The sequence below is a fragment of the Hemiscyllium ocellatum genome, chromosome 17 (assembly GCF_020745735.1).
Source record: "Hemiscyllium ocellatum isolate sHemOce1 chromosome 17, sHemOce1.pat.X.cur, whole genome shotgun sequence".
Classification (NCBI taxonomy): domain Eukaryota; kingdom Metazoa; phylum Chordata; class Chondrichthyes; order Orectolobiformes; family Hemiscylliidae; genus Hemiscyllium; species Hemiscyllium ocellatum.
The window spans coordinates 23,722,595-23,745,088 of NC_083417.1; the positions used below are offsets into that span (position 1 = coordinate 23,722,595).

The 22,494-nt window shown below is 39.5% G+C and overlaps 1 protein-coding gene across 2 annotated transcripts in view; it reads right to left on the bottom strand.

Moving 5' to 3' along the window:
- The window catches only part of cmip (c-Maf inducing protein), a 220,290-nt gene extending 200,545 nt beyond the window's left edge, over nt 1-19,745 (bottom strand). For both annotated transcript variants that reach the window (XM_060838000.1, XM_060837999.1), the window contains exon 1: nt 19,095-19,745. In XM_060838000.1, the coding sequence (XP_060693983.1) occupies nt 19,095-19,394 (300 nt within the window). In that variant the 5' untranslated portion in view covers nt 19,395-19,745. The remainder of the gene's footprint in view (nt 1-19,094) is intronic.
- Nucleotides 19,746-22,494: the final 2,749 nt, after the last annotated feature.

The following is a 22,494-nucleotide window of genomic DNA, read 5'->3' on the forward strand; positions in this document are numbered from 1 at the left end:
TGATTGCTTGGACGGCATTTCAGAGACTGTCACAATACTGTGGGTCAAGTTAAGTTTCACCAACAGGCATGGGAAGATTCCAACACTTGTTCCCATAACATTAGTCTGGGTCTTTGTATTACTTGGAGAAAGTGAGGACTGCAGATGCTGGTGATCTGAGTCGAAACATGTGCAGCTGGAAAAGCACAGAAGGTCAGGCAGCATCCGAAGAGCAGGAGAGTCAATGTTTCAGGCATAAGGCCTTCATCAGGAATTCCTGTGTCATACGTTTTGACTCTGTGTTCTAGTCTGGTGATAATACCACAAAGTTGCTGCTTTCCCAAATCCCATTTGAACATTACATTAAACCATAAATGTTAGCCTGTTCCACAGTAGTTTGCTACCAACAAAATGCTAGTAATACTAGATTGTGTTATAGAGGCTGATCACATCAGGATCATTTGTGCCAGTATCAACCAAATTTCCTGGTAGCAAACCTTTTGACTGCTTAGGTTCAGGTACAGCCAAAGAGCAGTGTTTTCAATAGTTTGCCTGCAACCTTGAGTGTCCAGGGTCTTCATGAATAGATTGATAAAAGTATAGGTTTGAAGCTGTCTAGCGCCATGAATGAATCTACTGCCAGCTCCTATCTCACTATCAATGTTTACTACGCTGTCCACATCACTCTAAATGCACCATATTTTGTAGGCACCAGATAAACAAGAAACATGCTTTTCTCTTTTCCTAAAAAACAAAAGGTATTTTGTTAATTTTTAAAATTTCAATGTTAAAAATGCTTGGCAGTGGTTTTACGGCTGTAATCCAAATTGAGTGGAAACACTGATGCCCATAAACTGCTCGAGCTGCATTCTCGAGGCTTATCAAAAGACAAATTTAATTGAATTACCACCTTGTAATACCACTGCCAACCATTTACTTTCCAAAACACATTGCCTGTTCAAAATGAAAACTACACAGAATGAGTCAACATACATATGCAACAATAAATAGTAAGGAAGAACATGCCCTTTTTGAACTACAAAACACCTGATTTTAGACAGACAAATAGATGCAAATGAGCCTCTTATGAATGTTTCAGCCTGATGTTTAAATAAGGTTGGAGTTTGGACTGAAACATACTGAATAATAATTGGACCAGATGCAACAATTCTGCTCCTTAAACAAAAGGTGCAGTCTCTTTCCTGGTTTACTATCAGATTAAACAGGGTCACCTGAGAAACAGGTGCCATTTTATGTAAGTGTTTAAAATGCACCAACGCTGGCCATATGGCATTTCATCATTCAAAAGAAACAAAAGATTAAATATTACTACATCCACTGCATCTTATTATCTGCTCTATACCAACAATAAACACTAGGAATAAAAGCTTAAATTGAGCCATTTTGAATGGCAAAAATTATGGTCCGATTCTTAGTCTTTTTGGCAAAGTATAAATTGAGTCAAGTTTTCACTGAGTTTTCTTATGATATCAAACTCACGTCACTATTTACCTACTCAAACTCTGCATTTCTTTTTGAATAATTCAATCCCCATTTGATAACATACCGTTCCCAAAATGACTCTCCACTCTTGGGATAATCATGGGAATTGACCTGCATCCCTGGCACCAGCACCATCTTTACAAGCCTGATGTGCGCCCAGACAAGCCCAATTCATCCACATGGTTCCTGATATGTGCTCCCAAACATGGCAGACAAGAAAAATCTTGCACCCTGCTTTACCGGCAGAGATCTGTAGGTTCTGTAAGTCAGGATCGTGTAGAGACAGGACCTCCTCTTACTCCAAGACCAGCAGAGGAAGCAACAAGATTAGACCATGCCAGTCTTGTCTATGTTTGCCACCTAAGTCAGTGCCATCATAATCCTCTGGAGGAATACCCTATAGTGTCAGGAGAGGACCTCCATTTTGGCAGAGTAAAAGCCATCATCTTCTCTTCGATACCTCCCACCAGGGTTCATTCTATACCAATGTTTAGTACTACTTGCAAACATTTTTATCACTTGTTCTCACTTTCCCTAACTTCTTACGTCACTACTGTCCTCTGTGCTACCTCCTGTCTTGCTCAGGATACCCCGCTTCACGCACTGACAGTAACAGCTCTGCCACTTATTTTCACCTCCTTTATACCTGCCTGTATCTCTCAACCCATAATAGGCCAGTAAGAGTCAACACAGTTGATAGGCTGCCCAACATTCAGCTCCTCACTCCCCTTTTGTGGTGGGCATTCCGAGGTGCAGCACTGTAGAGCAAATCAGTGGAGTGGAGATGTACCATGACGGTTCTTAGAGGCTGGCATGTGTTGGATACCAATATCCATGGGCATAGGATGGGTCCAACAGGGAGATCCTCTGGAGCAAACAGTGAACCAAAATCAACAGTTACAGGGTCTGACGTCCACCTCAGGATTTCTCAATGTCTAGCTTGCAAAGATTGGAAGCTGAATATTAGTGAGCCGAGCAATTTAATCTATACAATATTTAACAGGCTATAAAGCACCCTTAATTGATAACTTGCTGCTGCTTAGTGAAAAACTCCCTTTGATACCTGGCAACAAGTTTCTCCCAAAGTTGAGTTTGGTCTTCAATGATTCTGCCAGAAATCTTGCGATAGCCCAAATCATTCAGGGCTCTATAGAATCAAATGGATGTATCTTTAAGATCAGTGACACAGAGAAGATTGATTAGAACATAATCCATTTCTATTTTTCCCTGTTGCGCATGAGTGATTAAGTAGGAACACGATAAAATGAATGTTGTTTAAAATTGGGACTAATTAGAACTTCCAATCTAATTTCTGGGTGGTCATGAGGCTTTTGAAGAGGCAGTGTCATTCATTCCCCTCTAGGTGACTGGTTGCCTGATGTAATAAATGAGTAAACTCTTAATGTGTTTAGCACCATCCCCCTACTAAAGGAGTGGTTGATGTGAGAAAGATGACCTATTTTTGAAATCCGGATCTGTACTCATGACTTGACAGCTTTTTATTCAATGTCTTCCATTGGTCATTCTTTAATTATCTCTACAAATACTTTAAAAACACACTACACCCCACCCTTTGCCACTTGCTTATCACACCTATTGATTCAAAAGTGGCAATAACTTATCAGCAACTAAAAATGCTTTGAAGACTGTTTCGTCATCAAAGTTTCTTTTTGAAGGAATTGTGCATTGCTACTATGTCACCGGTTTCTTGGCCAACAAAACAAAAACAAAACAAAATAGTACCAGGAATCCCTGACTATACAAGCTGCCATATTTTGAGCCATACAGAAGGCAGCTGTGTTTGTGCAATGCAGAAAAACAATTAAAGTTGGGGCAACTTGCTTAATTAATTCAGCATTTGAAAGGAGAAGCAGCTAAATTGTGAGCTTTAAAAATATGTCAGAGATGTTTCTCCTCCACATAAGATGTGAGTAAAAATGGGGGAAAGAAACAATGCAAATGTGTACATTAAGGAAATTGAAAGCTTGCAGCATGTTTTCTGCAGTAGATTACTAATTTATGAAAGCATGCCTCTTTGATTCTGCTCCATTGAAGATATTTATGCCATTTCTACAGTGTCAGATGGCAAGTACATAAAAAAATCATTGGATGGCTTAACAGTCTACCAGTCGGGAAGAAGCCAAATACAGAGTACAGATCTCTGTCCTTTCGGAATAATGGAATTTAGTGAGGTCAGAGAGTGTCAACAGCTGTCTTTCAGATTGGTGACATTTTTTTTGTCTTTTTCCATTTTGTTACAACATACTTTCTGCACAATATATGTTGTCTGATATTGAAAATAAAAGCTGAGACCATTACCCCTGCTCCTATTTCTTTTTGTCTTATATAAACCATTTGGGATGCTTTGTTATATTGTTCCAAAGCAGTTGTGTTTTCCAGGGACCATAAAATACACAATATTCCATACATGCTGCAGCTCATCACCAACTTCTCCAAAACAGTTAGGGTTGACAATAAATGCAATGACACCCTCATCCCATGAGCAAACAAAAAAAAACTTACATTAAAAAGGAAGAGCCAAACCAATTTACAATAGCAGTAGGAAAATCACTGGAATAAGATAGGAATGTGTAATCTGAATAGGGAGAATCAGGATGGTTTTGCAAATTATAAGTTATGTGCAACAAATGAAATAGAATAATTTGAGTCACTAAGATGAACAGAGGGGTTCAATGGATGGTCTATGCACATGCTTTCGAAATTATTGGAGAAAGGTTCCACATGCTGGCAACTGGAGGCTAGTGGTAGCGTCTATAAAAATGCTATTTCGGAACATATGAGATTTACAAATAACGAAAGGTTAGAGGTAAATTGAGAGGGAGCACAAATTTGCAAACTAATATTAATAGATTAAGTGGCTAGGCAAAATTGTAAAGTACAGAGAAAGAAAGAATAGGAAATGCAAGTATAATCAAAACTGGGAAGCACCACACAACATATAAACGAAGTTTTTCATGGGTTCGGGTATATTCCTTTTAAAGAATAGCTCACAGGTATGAAAAATAAGCAAAAGACGAATAAATTCTCAGCTCATTCAAGGGATTTTAGAGAAATAAAACAAGGCTGTGATAGCAGTGTTATAATCAGACCTTGTTTAATAGATTGAGTTTAGCCTCCTATGCCCCATCTTAGGAGTGATACACTGTTCTTGGACAAAGTCCAGCAACAATTCATCAGAATGATATCTGAGATGAAGGGATTAAGTTATGACACAAGACAAAGTAAAACTGGGCTGTGTTCCTGGAGGGGAGGTGAACAATCTTCTGATTCAACACTGACAGGCCAGTAAGGATTTTCACATTCATGAGGAAATCCAGAGCTAAATGGACACAATTTCAGAATTTCAGCAAATGGCTAACAACCTATCCAGAGAAAACATTTTAAACAAAATGCTGTCAGTATATGACTATCACGACAACAATTTGATATTCATTAAGGTGATTAAAAGGATGATGTATACTTTGTTAGTTGTCATTCTGTTGACTGTAAATTAGACCTTCTTCAATTACGTTAATGGCTATGAAAACCAGGGAATTGAGTTTAAAATGATAGAATTGCTGTGGTTAACAATATACAAAGCAGACTCAATAGTTCAAGTTGACCACTTGATCTTAAAGCAGATGTTGTACGGACATTCAATAAATAAATCTTCGTGGGGTGGAAACACACACACACACACACACACACACACACACACACACACACACACACACACACACACACACACACACACGCTGTGATTAATGCCAACAAAGAATTGAAACTGGACAGATCACCTGGCATTGACCTTGGCCCTGGAAAAATCAACGGCAGAAACAGCCCTATCGACCCTGCCAAGTCTTCCTTATTAACATCTAGGGATTAGTGCCAAAATTGAGAGAGCTGGCTCACAGACTAGTCAAGAACCAGCCTGACATTGTCTAGAAGCTATGATTCAGAGTATGATGATGTCCTAGACACCAACATAACCACCCCTGGGATGTTCCTCAGAGTAGTGTCCTAGGCCTAATCATCTTTTGCTGCTTCATCAACTACCTTTCCTCCATCATGAGATCAGAATGTTCATCGATGATTGCACAATGTCCAGCACCATTCATGGTTCCTCAGATAGTTAAGCAGTCCATGTTCAAATGCAAATCTGGACAATATCTAGGCTTGGGCTACAATGGCAAGTAACACTCTTGCCACGTAAATGGCAGGCAATGACTATCTCTTAAAAATAGACAACGCAACCTCTAGCTTTTGACATTCAGTAGTGCCACCATCTCAGAATCTGCTACTACCAACCTGCTTGGGGTTACCAACCAGGAACTTATCTGGATTTGCGATATATACACAGTGGCTACAACAGGAGAGGGACGAGAAATATTGTGTTGAGTAACTCACCTCCTGACTCCCCAAAAGCATGTCCATCATTTACAAAGCACAAATCAGGGGTGTGATGGAATACTCACCACTTTCCTGGATGAGTGTAGCTCCAACAACATTCAAGAAGCTTGGCACTATCCTGGGCAAAGATGCCCACTTGATTGGCATTACATCCACAAGCATCCACACCCTCCAACACCGACACTCAGTAGCTGCAGTGTGTACTATCTACAAGATGCACTGCAGAAATTCACTAAAGATCCTTAAGCCAGCACCTTTCAAGAGCAGCAGATACACCTGCAAGTTCCTCTCCTAACCATCCCAACTTGGAAATATATTGCCGTTCCTTCACTGTAACTAGGTCAAAATCCTGGAATTCTCTCTCTAAGGGCACATTGGGTCTACCTACAGTACGTGGACAGCAGTGATTCAAGAAGGTAGCTCACCACCACCTTCTGAAAGACAAATAGAGGTAGACAATAAATTGTGGCCAACCAGCAATGCCACATCCATGCAAATTTAAAACAAAAGCCCCGATCAAGCTATAATTGATTGTAGTTTCTTGCAAACCATGCACATGACAAAGCTCCTTAAATCATACAAAAATATTTTTCAAACACATCAGTCATGTTACAACTTATTTTCAACAGCTTTCCACGAAATTTCTGTTTAAAGCTTGTTCCTGTTCAAAGTATGCCAACAGGACTTAGCTGGGCAAGTCATGTCATGTTTGATTATGCTTTGATGCTAAAACAATGACTTTCTAAGTGCTACTTGATCTCATTTGCTTGTATACCTTGGCTAAAAATCTTGCGTGTAGTTATGCACTTTGCAACAATTGTTCTTATAATAGAAGTGATAGATAATCACTTGGTTGGTTACTTTGAACAAGACAGATTAATAATGGACTACAGATGGCATGAAAGGTTGCAGACCTGCCAAATTCATTGATCAAAACCATTAAGGTTATGTGAACCCTGTCTCAAGCATTCCCAATTAACTAGGTCAGTTAATGGTCATTCCTGTATAGCTTCCAATTCTTATAACAGCTTTATCAGTTCCAACAGTTATTCAGAACAACTGGAAGGATTCCCCGTAGATGACAGCTATTTAAAAAATGCATTGCTTTGATGAAAATAAACATTTGGCGACCTCTCTGTTCTTGGGTAGACAGGAGTTCCTTCTAGCAGTGTTGGTACGATGGCTAAACAGATAGAACATAGAACAATACAGCATAGAACAGACTCTTCGGCCCTCAATGTTGCGCCGACCTGCGAACTATTCTCAGCTTGTCCCTCTACACTTTCCCAAAATCATCCATGTGTTTATCTCAGAATTATTTAAATCTCCCTAATGTGGCTGAGTTGACTACATTAGCAGGTAGGGCATTCCATGCCATTACCACTCTCTGCATAAAGAACCTGCCTCTGACATTTACCTTAAATCTATTACCCCTCAATTTGTAGTTATGCCCCCTCGTACAAGCTGACATCACCATCCTAGGAAAAAGACTTTCACTGTCTACCCTATCTAATCCTCTGATCATCTTGTATGTCTCTATCAAATCCCCTCTTAGCCTTCTTCTTGCCAATGAGAACAGGTTCAAGTCTCTCAGCCTTTCCTCATAAGACCTTCCCTCCAGACCAGGCAACATCCTGGTAAATCTCCTCTGCACCTTGTCCAGTGCTTCCACATCCTTCCCGAAACACGGGGACCAGAACTGTACACAATATCCCAAGTGTGGCTGCACCATCGTTTTGTATAGTTGCAGCATGATATTGTGGCTCTGGAACTCAATCCCTCGAATGAATGAAACTTAACACACCGTTTGCCTTCTTAACAGCACAATCCACCTGGGTGGCAACTTTCAGGGATGTATGGTATTTATCATGTTTCAATGATTTCTGTCATGTTACGTGTTTGCAAATAAAATAAAATTCTTTCCCCCCAACAATTTTACATCATGACAGGAACTTTTTAATGACAGTCTCAGTGAAGGCTCTGGTGATTGCTGTTTGTAAGACATAAATGTGACCATCGTTGCTGCTAATTCATGTGGTAGGGAATTCGTTCATGAAAGGAGACCTTTTTTTTTGAAAAAGGAAACATCCAATTAATGTTGAAAGTCAAATGCAACTTACAGCAAATATGAGTTGTCCAGTCAAAACACTGCCAAGTGTTTGATTATTTCTGTTCCAAATGCCAGCTGAGCATTGCTCAGAAAGCTAAATGTGTGTGCCCAGGTTGGTGGGGGAAATCATGGGCCCTGGTGCTTTTTCTGTTTCTAGTCCTCTTTATTTCTGCCCACACCCCATTCACTTCTAACCCTTCAGAGCTTATGTTAAGCAAATGGGCGGCATGGTGGCACAGTGGTTAGCACTGCTGCCTCACAGCACCAGAGATCTGGGTTCAACTCCCAACTCAGGCAACTGTCTGTGTGGAGTTTGCACGTTCTCCCCATGTCTGCGTGGGTTTCCTCCGGGTGCTCCGGTTTCCTCCCACAGTCCAAAGATGTGCGGGTCAGGTGAATTGGCCGTGCTAAATTGCCCGTAGTGTTAGGTAAGGGGTACATATAGGGGTATGGGTGGGTTGCGCTTCGGCAGGTCGGTGTGGACTTGTTGGGCCGAAGGGCCTGTTTCCACACTGTAAGTAATCTAATCGAATTTGTAAAATGTTTTGGATCCAACAATAAAACAGTGCGAGGCAGATGGAGGCCATTCAGTCCAGCACTTTCAAAGAAAAATCCAGTCAGTGTGATCAAATAAAGTGCCCCCTTTTGTTTCATTTCCTTTTGGTTCCTCCAAGCATTTTGAATAGTGTTATATTTCCAGGTCAGCAGAGTGGGTGGCTTGGAGGGGAACATGGTGTTCTTGTGTCCTTGTCCTTCTAGATGGAAGTGGTTGTTGGTTTGGAAGTGCTATATAGTGATCTTGGATGAATTTCTACAGTGCACCTTGCAGAGTATACACATTGCTGCTGTTGAGCATCAGTGGTGGAGGGAGTGGAAGTTAACAACAAAAGGTTTTTTTGCAGTGCAACTGAGGAACACTCGCAAACAAAAATAAAACAGCTATCACCTTCCACAGACCACTGAGGTCACAGCTAACATGTTTCCATTGCATATTCACAAAGCTAGAACCTTTTAACCAAACAGCTAGTAACATTTTTATTGCATCTTAGATTTAAATTAAACTACTAACAGAATCCATTCCAATAAAATCCACAAGACAGAGAGAATTTCAGATTGAGGCTGAGCAGCAGACAGGAAAGTGGAGTTGAGGCCGAGATGAGATCACCCTTGATCATGTTGAATCATATTGAATGGGGATGAATTGCCTACTCCTGGCTCTTCATTCTAATGTTCTTATGTACATTTTTCCCAAATATTAATTCCTGACTTTATGCTTCTAATTTAATGAATTACTTACCTCAGTGATTTCAAGATTTCCCAGTCAACAAGTACTGCTTTGTCAACTATTTTAAAATTGTCCTCTCTCCCTTGCAGTCTCTTCCTCCACCTAACTCTTTCTAGCCTTCACCTTGCAGCCTCACTCCCCTCCCTCAGTAAGTTCCTCCTTTTCTCTATCCCTTCCCTGCAGCAGGTCACACGCAGTACTGTAGACTTGGCGAACAGCAAACCCCATAAAGCCCAGACCCAGGGTCAGCAATCCCAGAAGCCTAGGCCTAGGCTGATAGCAATTCCAGTGAGTCATTCACCACAACCACTTGCCTCACCGCTGCTCTTCCAGTCAGAGGCTGGTTCTCTCCCCCATACGTGGGAGACATGGGTGAGAACGAGCCGGTGATCGGAGGAATGGGAAGTCAAATAGAATTTTGGATTGGTCCTCACCTCTTACGTTCAAGGACAACGTTGCTCTGATAGGGCAATATCACCCAAAGCCAAGCAAGAGCCCTGTAAACATCCTCCCCTTCCTGAGACAGGGGTTATGGCAAATAGTACCATCTGCACCGTCTGTCCTGGGCTGTGTGTATGCCTGCAAATTTCTTGTATCAAAACAGGGAAGTCTGATACCCACTGACATTGGCAAAAAAGATGGTTGTCATCTGAAAGAAGAGGCGTGTTCAAAAGCAAAATGACTGGGAACAGGATGGAAAACTGTGAGACAAACTAATTAGTCAACTGGAAACCTGGTTTTGCACTAGTGGCACAGAAAGATTTTAATCCAGTTAAATGCGAATGCAAAGGAAATAGAATGGATGATTCAGACACAAGCTCAGATAAACATGTTGTTGTGCCACATGGTGAATTCCATACCAAAACAAGAATCTGTTTGCTGCCTCCCATACTAGAAGTTTACTGACTACAAAACCGTAAAACTGCAAGTCACACTTTCAGAATATAAGCAGATTCGATCTTCAATTAGAAAACTGAAATCTATTTTGCATGATGAAAACAAAAATTCTGAAATAGAAATGTCAAAGTTGAAAGAAGATTTAAAACAAAAAGGTAAAATAGCATTGAAGATATCAAATTACTTCAGAAATAAATTGCAAAACATGCCAAAAGTCTCCCCGTTAGATGTCCCCTGATATAAAAAATCTTGCGTCGAGAATTTACTGGAGAGCTGAGAATCTGAATTTCCACCCAAAATTATCGCTGGTGTACCACCCATTAAGCCAATTTAATATCAAAGTTTCCAGTCAATCTCAATGGCATATGCTCAAACATAAATAAAACATGAGTGAACATAAACAATTGGGACCCAAGGAAAAACTGAAAGAACTGCAGATGCTGAAAATCAGAAACAAAAACAGAAGCTGTGGGAAAATCTCAGGAGGTCTGGTAACTTTGATTTTTCTTCACAGAGGCTAAGTTCTGAGGAAGGGCTATGAGACCCAAAATGTTAACTTTGATTTCTCTTCACAGATGTTGCCAGGCCTGCTAAGCTTTTCCAGCAATTTCTGTTTTAGTTTGGGTCCCAAAGCTTGGAACTAACATTCATATTTTGCTGGTTTAAGTCTCAATATTGAAGTTTCAACTTCCTTCGCCATGATTCCTGCACAACAAGCATTGAAATGTTTTTTATGTTTTCTGCTACAAACTTACAGATATCAATGTGACTTCTACTGGTGTTATAAAATTGCAAAGAAAGATCAAGTATTATGCGTGTCTCAGCTAGGATAAAACATTATAATTGAAAAGAATTAATTGTTTTTAAAAGATGAAAAAGTGAATTTGTTTTTTACTGCACATCAAAATCTGATTACAATTCTAAGTGACTCTCTGAGCAAGACCAATTGCAAGAAAGGTCTTTACAAAGCTTGGGACTATAGCCAAAGTCTCAGATAAAATTTTGGTCTTTGTTTGGAAGGGATCATCAGGTCATTCTCAGAGATTGAGGAGTTTAGAACATATTCAAAGTATCTGAATATTTCAAGGCACGTCATTCCTTGAGACCAAAATTACATATATCGGTACAAATACTCAGTAAAATTATGAAAATTCTGCGTACCTACTCTGTGCAAAGCAATCTAGATTGAATCCTGTCTCCAACATAGTCCAGTTTTCTGACATATTTGGACGCAATCCAAATCAATATATTAGCTCAAAAAAAAGTTATGCATACGTGATACTGAACTAATAACCAAGAAATTGTGAACTTAAATTCTATTTTGAGAAATTGTGAAAATCTATTTACAAACAAAAAGAAATTGCTGCTAAAACTGAGTTTGGAATGAGGGTCACTGAATCCACACGTTAATTCTGATTTTCTCTGCAGATCCTGCCAGAACTGCTGAGTTTTTCCAGCAATTTCTATTTTTGTTTCTGATTTCCAGCATCCATGGTTATTTCATTTTTAAATAAATCTGCTACATGAGCACTGGCACCAAAGACAAACACAAAAACTGCTTGATCCTTGAAAAGTGTAACCGATCATTCACATCCTCCAAGGTAAGGAAGCTACCCATTTATATTCAAATTAACCTACATCTAACTCCAATCATCGATTACAGGTATTTGCTGAATTCTTAATACTCACTGGCATCGCTGAGAAAACTCCTCAGTTGGAAAAGCAGTTACTACCCAAGTTAAAGTCCACCAGCACCTGAATATTTTATTAGAGATTGGTGATCACTGCTACTAATGTGACCCACACCACAAAATCAAGAATTTCCCCTATATTGCGTCTTTAACATAGCAAACACTAAAAAGAACTAAATTTTAAAAGTCCTTGTTAACAGTTGATATACTTCACTTTTCTAAACATTCACATCAACACTGGCTCAAACATGAAAGAATTAAAATTGAAAAGACCAACCCATAACAGAAATGGAATTCACAACGATGGGTAGTAATTATTTTAAAGGGACCAATTCTAGGTTTTACATTGATTTTTGCCAGTTTAAAATTAGCACACTTGACTTTTTTTTGTTTGTTATCAGGCTGGTTTTATTTGTAACTGTAATCACAGTATGTATTCCTTCAGGAATACAAATAGTACAGACAGTTTAACTAATTATCAAAACAACCAGACCAGAATAAAATACAATGGATGGAATTCCACAACAAAACATTTTTGAAAATAAATCATGAGACTATGCACATAGTCATAATTGAATAAATTAAGATCACAGCTTTCCACAGTAGGTCAATGTTAAGTACAATGTGGTTATTTCTCAGGAAGAGAAAAGGAAAGTGTTGAATTAATATAAAGTTTGACTGTGGCTGTTGGAATTCTGGTGTGGTTGATAATACTAGTAAAAGGTACAAAAGGTAGCCAACAAAAATGTCAACTCATTGATTAACTTTAAATGATCCAAATATTAGATCGGAGGAATTGTGTTTAAAAAGGATTCAGCATTTTGGGGTTTCTAACATGCGTTTATATAAACACATCTGAATGTCTGACTTGAGATTGCTGATGACAAGCTGTAAACTAATAAAAGCCATGACAATATTTAGTAAAACTGTTCCACTTAATTAAAGGGGATTTCAGTATCGTTGTTACTAGCTCTGGTGTGTAATAACCTGACTAAACAAAAGCCCAGTCACTGTTTATTAAAACCTGTCCACTCTAAACTCTATGGTAGTAACATTAGCATGCTAACATGCATGGATTCTCTGCAACTCCAGCTTCTTTGTCATATATTTTTCATTAGTTTTCAAAACAGTACATTTTATTAATTAAAGGTCATAAGTAATTTATATATTATATAGTAATTGCTATATATTTGGTCACAACATGAAATTACACAGAAGCTCATCGTTTCTAACAGTTATCCTTTAATTATAATTTGGCCTTTAGTTTACAATTTCAGATAGTGACTATTACAGGTATTTTTCTCCCCTACTGAAGATGCTCACATACTATTATTGAGCATTCTGCACATCAACTAAATGTCAGTTCTTCATGTTTGGAACTGAACAACAAACATCAATGGACTATTTCACCATGAACAGAATACAGCATCAAAATGTAATCTTGTCTTCAACAGGCATACACATACATGCACAAAGTTCAGCAAGTATCAGGAATGCTCAGCGGGTGTTCTGGCTTGTGTTTGCTCCTTTCCAACAGCAACCTGCCATTTCAATTAAAATTGGGAGAATGCTCAGAATAGAAACTGTACTCAAGACCTTCCTAGTCTGCACAATTCAGTCTCCACTGGGGAAAAAAAAATGATTGATGTTGTTGCAACGATCTTTCAAAGATCTAACAAAGCCAGGATATTAAACAATATCCTTGAGTAATACATTTCAGAGAATTTTATTCAGTAAATGTACATAAATCACAAGTTCTTTCCACAAGCTCTTTTTACAACAATGCGGGGTGTGTGATGCAGCTTGCAAACAGATTGTCGGACACTCACATGGGATCACAAGGAATTGGAAGACAGCTCCGATCTACAGATTTTTCTTTCCTTGGAATCATTTTTTCCAATTCTACATATGAGCTAAATCTCAAGTAATGGTACTACAGGGTACAATAACTTAGCGTTTTGTGCTTTCCCCTCGAGGGAGTTGCGTGTAATCCAGCTCAGGATTATGATTTGAATGTCTTGACTGTAATATGTAAAATTGGCTTTGTTAATTGTAAATCCATTTCTAGTGGCTGTGAAGCTGTAGCTACAAGATAGACTTACCCTTAATTTCATGGAAATAAACAAATAAACTCCCTTGGTGGAAGGGGCCAAGGTACAATGTTGCTACAATCAGAAAGTTTTATCTATTTGGTCAATATTGGCACTAGATTTCGGAGATGACAAAGCATTCCTCCGCTAATGCTACCTTTTTTGCTTCTATTGTGGAAAAAGACAAATTTCAATTCCGCAATTGTTATAGCTTCAAAATCTTAATCATGATTTATTTTGAAGAGAGTATTCTCTTCCACCAGAAAGCGGTATGGTTGGCATTAACAAATTAGCACTGATATTTCTCATACACCTATACAAGCTTGCTACACAATTACCACAAAAACATGCATGCTTTGCTTTAAATGACATTCTAAATTTAGATGTTGGTTGTTAAAAAAGGCAGCCAGGAAAAATAGAAATCACAGGTACCTCATACGCTTCAGTGACATTTTATTATTATCACCCACCCTAGTATGTTCCATGCATACAAAGTACAAATGGAATGAAAGACTTATTTCTGATTTTAAATTATTTTTGCCACATTGTAACTTCTGTTTAAAATTAGTGCATAAGGTGTCACATATTGCAACTGAAGCCTAAAACAAAGCTTAATTATAGCATGAATTGTAATTATAAATCACTTCTAGGGATATGTATAATTTTCCAATTTACAATGCATTGCTTTAAAAATAGGATGCTGGCCAGCAGTTGGTTAATTTAGTAACAACATGACATCGAACATACAGCACAGAAACAGGGTATTTCATCCAACAAGTTCTTGCTTGTATTTCTGCTCCACCTGAACCTTCTCTCATTCGTATCAGCACTTCCTTATATCTCTTTCATGCTCAAGTTTTAGCTAGTGTCTCTTTACACAAACAGTTCACTTCAGCTACTCCCTGCATTGTGTGTTCTACATTCTAACCATTCTCTGGGTCAAGAAATTTCTCCTGAATTCCTATTGGATCTGAGTGATTATCTTTAATGAATGGGACTCTGTCTTTTCCAAATGTAGAAACATCTTTTCCAAATCTCCCTTATCAACATGTGCCTTAACTTAAAGACCTCAAACATGTTAGCCTTCACATTTCCAAGGAATCCCAGCCTCTTCAATCTTGCCTGATAACTGTAACCTTGCAGTTTTGCTATCATCCTTGTGATTTTTTTTGGCACATTCACAAGTAACTCTACATCTTTTTGATAAGATTGAAACCTGACCTGTGCACAATAATCCAAGTGTAGTCTAAAAAAGGTTCTATGCACATTAGCATTACTTCGGTTCCTGAATTACAGATCTCTGGAAAAGAACCGGAATACTTGGTCCCCTATTTTCTTATTAACTAATTCTAGCCCTGGGTTTCTTTGCTGCTTTAACTCATTTAAACACATTTTCTAAGCAGCATTTGTTCTTGTTATTCTTCCTATCAAAAAAGGGAAATGAAAGGTTGCACATTCTGAAAATTTGGAACTATTTGACAAATTATGTCTTAGACTCATGGAGTCTTAAGTTAATAATAGAAACCCCCACCAGAATAAGCCAAAGAATGTTAGGTGTGTGAAGTACAATGTGGTAAATCATGGGACAAATTAAGAACTTACAATTATGCACTTTCCATTCGCCAATTACTATTAATTAGTAGTTAGTAAATAGGTTTTGTTTTCACTGTCATTCAGAATTGCGATATTTTGTTTGGTAGACTTTATTAAAAAGTTAAATCAAGATAAAAATTGACATCATAATAAGTCAGATTGATTTGTCAAGATTTGTACAGCAACCAGAAACTAACAAAAGTGTATTTATGGGCCATAGCTTAATTTCACTTCACTTTTTCAAAAAATGTTTTTATTCAAGCCACTTAATTTTTTTCACAACTGCTAATGATTTTAATCTCTATTTAATTCAACTTGCCGCAAGAATGAAAACAACTCCAGACACAGGGATTTGAGGTTAAGGTAACCCAAGAGACAGAAGATAGGTTAGAGCATTGTTACAAGCAGTGTATATCCCATCTTAGCGCCAAAGGATTTCAGAAATATTGAGAGAAAATTACAGAAAAGTGAAACAATACGTTCTAGTGTTTCATACAAGAACTTTTATTTTGTACTATAAATTCAATGTGTTTTATCACTCAGAATAAGGTCAGACACTAAGATAGGGCCCTATCCTGACAGCCAAATTCTAAATTGTTGATGAGATTTTTCCAGTCCCTGGGTATATTTCAATGACAACCTATGTACACTAACATGATGAACCAACGGTTATGTGGAAATAGGATGAGTAGCTGTTACTTTGTGAGAGAACAGCAGTGCCTGCAGAATTCCCTTACTGCCACATAGATTTGAAGCTGTTTGAATACAATTATCACTCCTGTATAGATATGTTTCATTGTCTGGTTAAATGAGAATTATTTTCTGCTATTGTTCATCAAATCGAACTGGGGCGAGTTAGAAACTGGTTAAACCTACATCTAAAAACTGTTTATATATGCTTTTAGTTCAGACACTGTTTGGTCAACTCCTTTTCATTAGATAAAAACAAAATAATGCTGGAAATATGAAATAAATACAAAGTGCTGGGAAAACTCAACAAGTTTGGCAATAATCTATGGTGAGATAAACAGTTAATTTTTCACTGGGATAAGAGTCTTCCAGGAACTGTGTCAAATGTGCAACGTCCATTATCACTCGTTTGAAAAAAAAGATCTCGACAACAATTCCATCAGACCACCAATAAAAATGAACCCATATCATAGAACAGAGTGTAGAAAGCATCAATTGAAGCACCATTATGTCGAGGTCTCCAGAAGCAACCCAATTGCTTATTTTATTCTTATTTAAATTCTAACTACTTATAATTGCGAATCAGGAATGAGATGTTAAAATGGCCTGAAGTCCAGCAGAGTTCAGCAAGTACCGAGACAGGGTTTTATTTCCGTCCCTGTACTTGACATTCGTTAAAATATCAATTCGACAGTAAATAAAAGTACACACATGCCAATACAAATTTGAAGCTGGGTAGTCAATTTAGAAAAAGATTTCAATTTATAACAAGTTGTATTTGATTTGTCAAATTTGGTCTTTTAAAAAATATATATATGGGAGCAGATAGCGCTCTCGCTGGAGTGATACAATTCCTAGTCACAACCTTTATCTGATCCAAGTGAAGCTTGTTGTTAACACTGCAAGCTGGATGAAATCCCATAGACTGGTATAGGGAGCTTCAACAGTACAATTCTCGTTTTTATTTAAATTAACGGATTTGATCTGAGCGTTGATATTTGACCATCTTCGAAGAAAACTGAGTGGGTTTGCAACAAAAATGTTTGGCTGTCACCTTGAAACCGGTGGAGATGATGTCCCAGTATTAAGTAACTCGCTTCACCTGGTGCGGAACGTTTAATATTAAAAAGAAATACGCCAAACTGAAGCGTTTCATAACCATGGAGTTATTTATCTTTTTTTTCCCCAAACAAAAAGGAGTTGAAGGAAACGTGACTGAACGGAATAAACTGGACGTTTTGTGGAACTTCCTCTTCCCTTTGCCCCGTTCAATAGCTGTGTGTGTGTGTGGTGTGTGAATTGTGGTGTATAAGTGTCGGGCTCTTGGCAAGACTGGGAAAGCTACAGCAATGCGGCTGGAACATGATCGATCCGAAAAGGCAGCTGCAGGAACTGAATGTGTAATATTAACCACTGGGATTTACTTCAGGGTATGAACTGCACACTAATCTGCGTGCGCTTCCGAAAGCTCGAGAATCCCCCCCCAACCGTCACTAAAGCAGAAAGACCGGCTCCATCGGAAACAAACGCGTCAAAGAAAAACCCTTCGTTTTGCCCAATAATTGCCATTGGCCGCTGTGCTGTCATATCTATGCATGTAAGAACAGAAGCGAGGAATGCGGTAACAGCTTAAAATTACAAATTGTATCCTCTCTAGGTTTCTTGAGGCTTATTTTGTTACAATGTGACCTGTTGGAATCAAGAATTCCATCGTTTTGCTTCCCAACACTAATCAGTTGGAGAAGGTAACGAAAGATGCTGGAAATGAGCCCCCACATCTCTTCACAGGCTTGCTCGCTCACTCGTCTGCTGAAATACAGCATGTTCACTTCCAAATGGTCCTAAACAACAGAGATACATCCCCGAAATGTTTCCGAGCTGAAGGAGACTTGCTCAGAAAACGAGCTGGCCATCAATTATTCTCACAGCCCCTTAATAAAAACAAAACGCTAATTTACAAATGTATCGCTCCAAAATAAAAATGAAACACAAAGACGCTTAGCCGAACGAGAGCGAGCGAGCGCGCTCCCGGATGTACCTACTGGAAATAACACCCACACTCAAAACCCCTTGCTCCCTCAAACCTGGATCCAACAAATACACAGCAAACTGCACTGCCCTCCACGCCAATTTCCCAGCTCATTGTCCATCAGTAACAACAGGAATCGTCTCCCCCCCCCTGTGGTGGGCAAACTATCCTGGAATGAGCTCACACGTTGCCATCAAATCACAACTTGGGTGTCAATGGGGAAAACAGCAACATTAAATTCGATACAGTAACACATTAGATTGCGTTAGACCACCTTCACGTTCAGATCGAAATACCCAGCTCAATATATTTACTTTCTTTCTCTTTTCATTTGTGAAGGATGGGCTGGGGAAACAGATTTAAATTGCGTGCAATCTGTAACATTTTCGACACGACACTGGGACCCGTCTTTTACCGCCACCGGGAGCGATCTGAATCCAGGTGTTTGATCCCAATATCAGAGGACAGCCATTTAACGTTTGGATATAGTTCAAATATTCGTTTTTAACAAAAAAAAGTGAATGAAAAGGAAAACCTGGACACAATCATCAAGGTTAAAACAAATGAATGAAGCAAGGTCACGGACACCCAATGAAAATTGGTTTGGTTTTGCATTTTGTCATCACGACTGCCCTTGTGTTTCCTGCGCATTGATTGTACAATGTTGATTTTAATCAAATAACACTCTTAACTAAGAATGTCACTGACAAAACGCAGAGTCCCCTTTGATTCTGCATTTGGACACTGCCTTTCAATGTATCTGTCTTAGCTGCCTTCATCATAGGGAACAGGATAAGTATATGCTATCGACACTTACCGTGGCGGAAGCCAGGCTATTATCAGCCAGGGTCAGATGGTGGGGCTCCCATCTCCGCAAGAATTTGGATGTGAGGATTTTGCTGAGAAATGTCCTGGGATGCCTGATCACACACACCTGTATATCCCCTTCCTGCAGCAGTTTGTACCTCATGCCATTAGTACAGTAAGTAGCCCGCCTGCAGGGCGCTGCTCCCAGTCTGTTCAGATCCGAAGCGGAGGTCTCGGCTAGCAGGCAGGACCTCTCCTCGGAGCCCTGCGTGTGATCGCCTCCTCCTCCGCCACTGCTGTTCAAATCCATAGCAGTCACCCCGAGCACTCCCAGTCGACCACCCCAACCACCGGGAGACCAAGAGAGAGGCGCCGTCCTCCGCAGCCAACAACAAAATCCCCCTCTTTTCAGTAGCTCCTTCCTCCTCTGGTCCTAGATCTGGGTTCTGGGAAAGAAAGCCATGGTGTGACCCCCACTCCACCCCCCCCCCCCAAAACAAATGGTCAAGCAAAACCTCTCTGAACCGAAGCGGAGCAGATATTCCCAAAACAGAAAGAGAGACAAAGGCTGAAACGTCACGATTCTGGTGGTTAATTGAGTGGGGATAATGTAACTCCAAGAAGCAGAGCAATGAACATTGCAAAAACTCTTCCCCGTCTGGTTGGTTTCTGCCTGATCATGTGGCTCTTCACTGACGTCAATAGACTTGGTGAAACTGACCAGAGCGGATGCATTGCGTGGTTTTAAAGGGATAGATTCAGAGGCGACAAATACCACCATTTTAAGAAGCACATTTCTTTCCTCCTCCCCATCCCTTGTATTTTTTTTAATCTGTCGTTTTTGGTTTTTGTTTTACACAGCAACTTAATCAATATAAACAGCTCCGTTCATATTGCCAGCGCCAGAGGGGGAAGAGAACAAAGCAAGTCGAGCACCACCCTTAATATTAATGGGCAGTGATCCTTTTGTGAAGACTTCTTCTGATCGAAGCAGAATCGATATTTGACCTTCCTCCCAACGCACACATTTTAACGCCCTTTTCATCTGGCGTGACAATGACCCCTAGCACTAATGACGGGGACTGGCTGTTATGACACCCACACCTTACAGTGCACATGGTTATGAACAGTTGTCTCTTTGAAAGGCATTGAGTCCCACCATTTTTCCCCCCTCTGTTCATTTTTTTTTGAAAATGCAGTGACATCTGCTTTGGCTCTTTGATTCAGCAGTGAAGTTTCGGTAGCAGCCAACAGACGCTGTTTGCATTGTTACCGGATACTGTAGGCGTGCAAGTCCAATTGTCGCGAAAAATGAGCTTGCAACACAAAGCAGAGAAAATCCACCATTTTAAGGTGTTTCACCGTGGGAATCAAAAATGAATTTCTGCATCTTTTGAAATCACACCGGAGAGTAACTAACTGGAATGCCAACAACTCAGTGCCCCGAGGAAGGAGTAATGACATTTAAAATGACCATTGTAGCCATGACAATCAATTGTTAACGAGAAAAGCGTGCAACACGACTATCTACATATTAAATCCGAATAGATACAGGAATCCTGAATGTCCCAGTAGAGGGAGCTGTGCCGTCTTTGGATTCATATTAATCTACCATTTGTAATTTTCTGCTTTATCAAAATGGGACTTTTGGAGCCTTGTTATAATTAATAGGCAAATGGTCAACATTAGATTTTTACACACAATTATCTGTTTGTTCCGATATAAAAATATCCAAGGCGCTGCTGCTGCACTTCACTAGGTTTGGTAGCATCTGTGGAGAGAGCAACAGAATTAATATTTCCAATCCAGTACGAATTCTTCCGAGTCATTTTGGACTGAAAACGTTAACTCTGTTCCTCTCTCCGCCGATGAGTTTCGCCAACATTTCCTTTTTTTCAGATTTCAAAAATGTTTTCTAAGTATTTTGCCACTGCTCTTCCTCCTCTTCACAATAAGAGGCAGCCGTCAAATCAATGATATTTGTTAAAAACGTCAAACTTCACTTCTAACCATGAAGACAATGATGCTGTAAAATAAATAAATCAGTTGTCACATCTTGATTTTAATTTGATTTGATTTATTGTTGTCACGAACTGAGACACAGGGAGAAGTATTATATTGCCTGCTAACCAGACAAATCATAGCTTACATAAGTTCATCGGGGAATAGAACATCATTAAATCTTTCCAAGTGGTTGATCTTAAATTTAGTTATAATTTTCCATTATTTCCACTTCCAGATTGTAACTACTGATAGATTACACATCGTTTTCTTTCCCTTTCTTGGAGGAATGAAAAGATGCTATCACTAATTCTCTTTCCTTTCAACAGGGTATTAACAAGAGAGACTCATGTCTTAACAATTGGATTATAGTGATTAGAAACAAGTTTGTGCTGAGGTTCTCTGTGTCCCAGTTGCAAATGATGGGTTTAGCCATGGTACAGGTCATTCTGCTATAATGCAACAGTTGTGTTCCTCTGCAATCTTTCGGTATAGAAAATCCTGCCATGGAAAACTGCTACAGAAAATCGCTTTGTAGAAGGTCGCTAATATAAAATCACTATACCCTTTCACAAGAAAGTTCGCATTATCTGAACAATAACCACAAATTGTAAACTGCATTAAAACCAATTCATGCTGTCGAAACGCGTGTTGTAGCAGATGGCATGTATTGTAGAACATTCCAAGAAGAAGTATGCTTGTCTTTACTGGTCAGTGTATTGGGTACAGGGGTTGGGAGGTCATGTTGCGGCTATACAGGACATTGGTTAGGCCACTGTTGGAATAGTGTGTGCAATTTTGGTTTCACTCCTATAGGAAAGACTTTGAAACTTGAAAGGGTTCAGAAAAGATTTACATGGATGACAATAGACAATAAGTGTAGGAGTAGGCCATTCTGCCTTTCGAGCCAGCACCACCATTCATTACGATCATGGCTGATCGTCCTCAATCAGTATCTTGTTTCTGCCTTATCCCCATAACCCTTGATTCCACTATCCTTAAGAGCTCTATCCAACTCTTTCTTGAAAGTATCCAGAGACTTGGCCTCCACAGCCTTCTGGGGCAGAGCATTCCATACACCCACCACTCTCTGGGTGAAGACATTTCTCCTCAACTCTGTTCTACGTGGCCTACTGCTTATTTTTAAACTGTATCCTCTGGTTCGGGACTCACCCATCACTGGAAACATGCTTCCTGCCTCCAGAGTGTTGTGGGCGGCATGGTGGCACAGTGGTTAGCACTGCTGCCTCACAGTGCCTGAGACCCGGGTTCAATTCCCGACTCAGGCGACTGACTGTGTGGAGTTTGCACGTTCTCCCCGTGTCTGCGTGGGTTTCCTCCGGGTGCTCCAGTTTCCTCCCACAGTCCAAAGATGTGTGGGTTAGGTGAATTGGCCATGCTAAATTGCC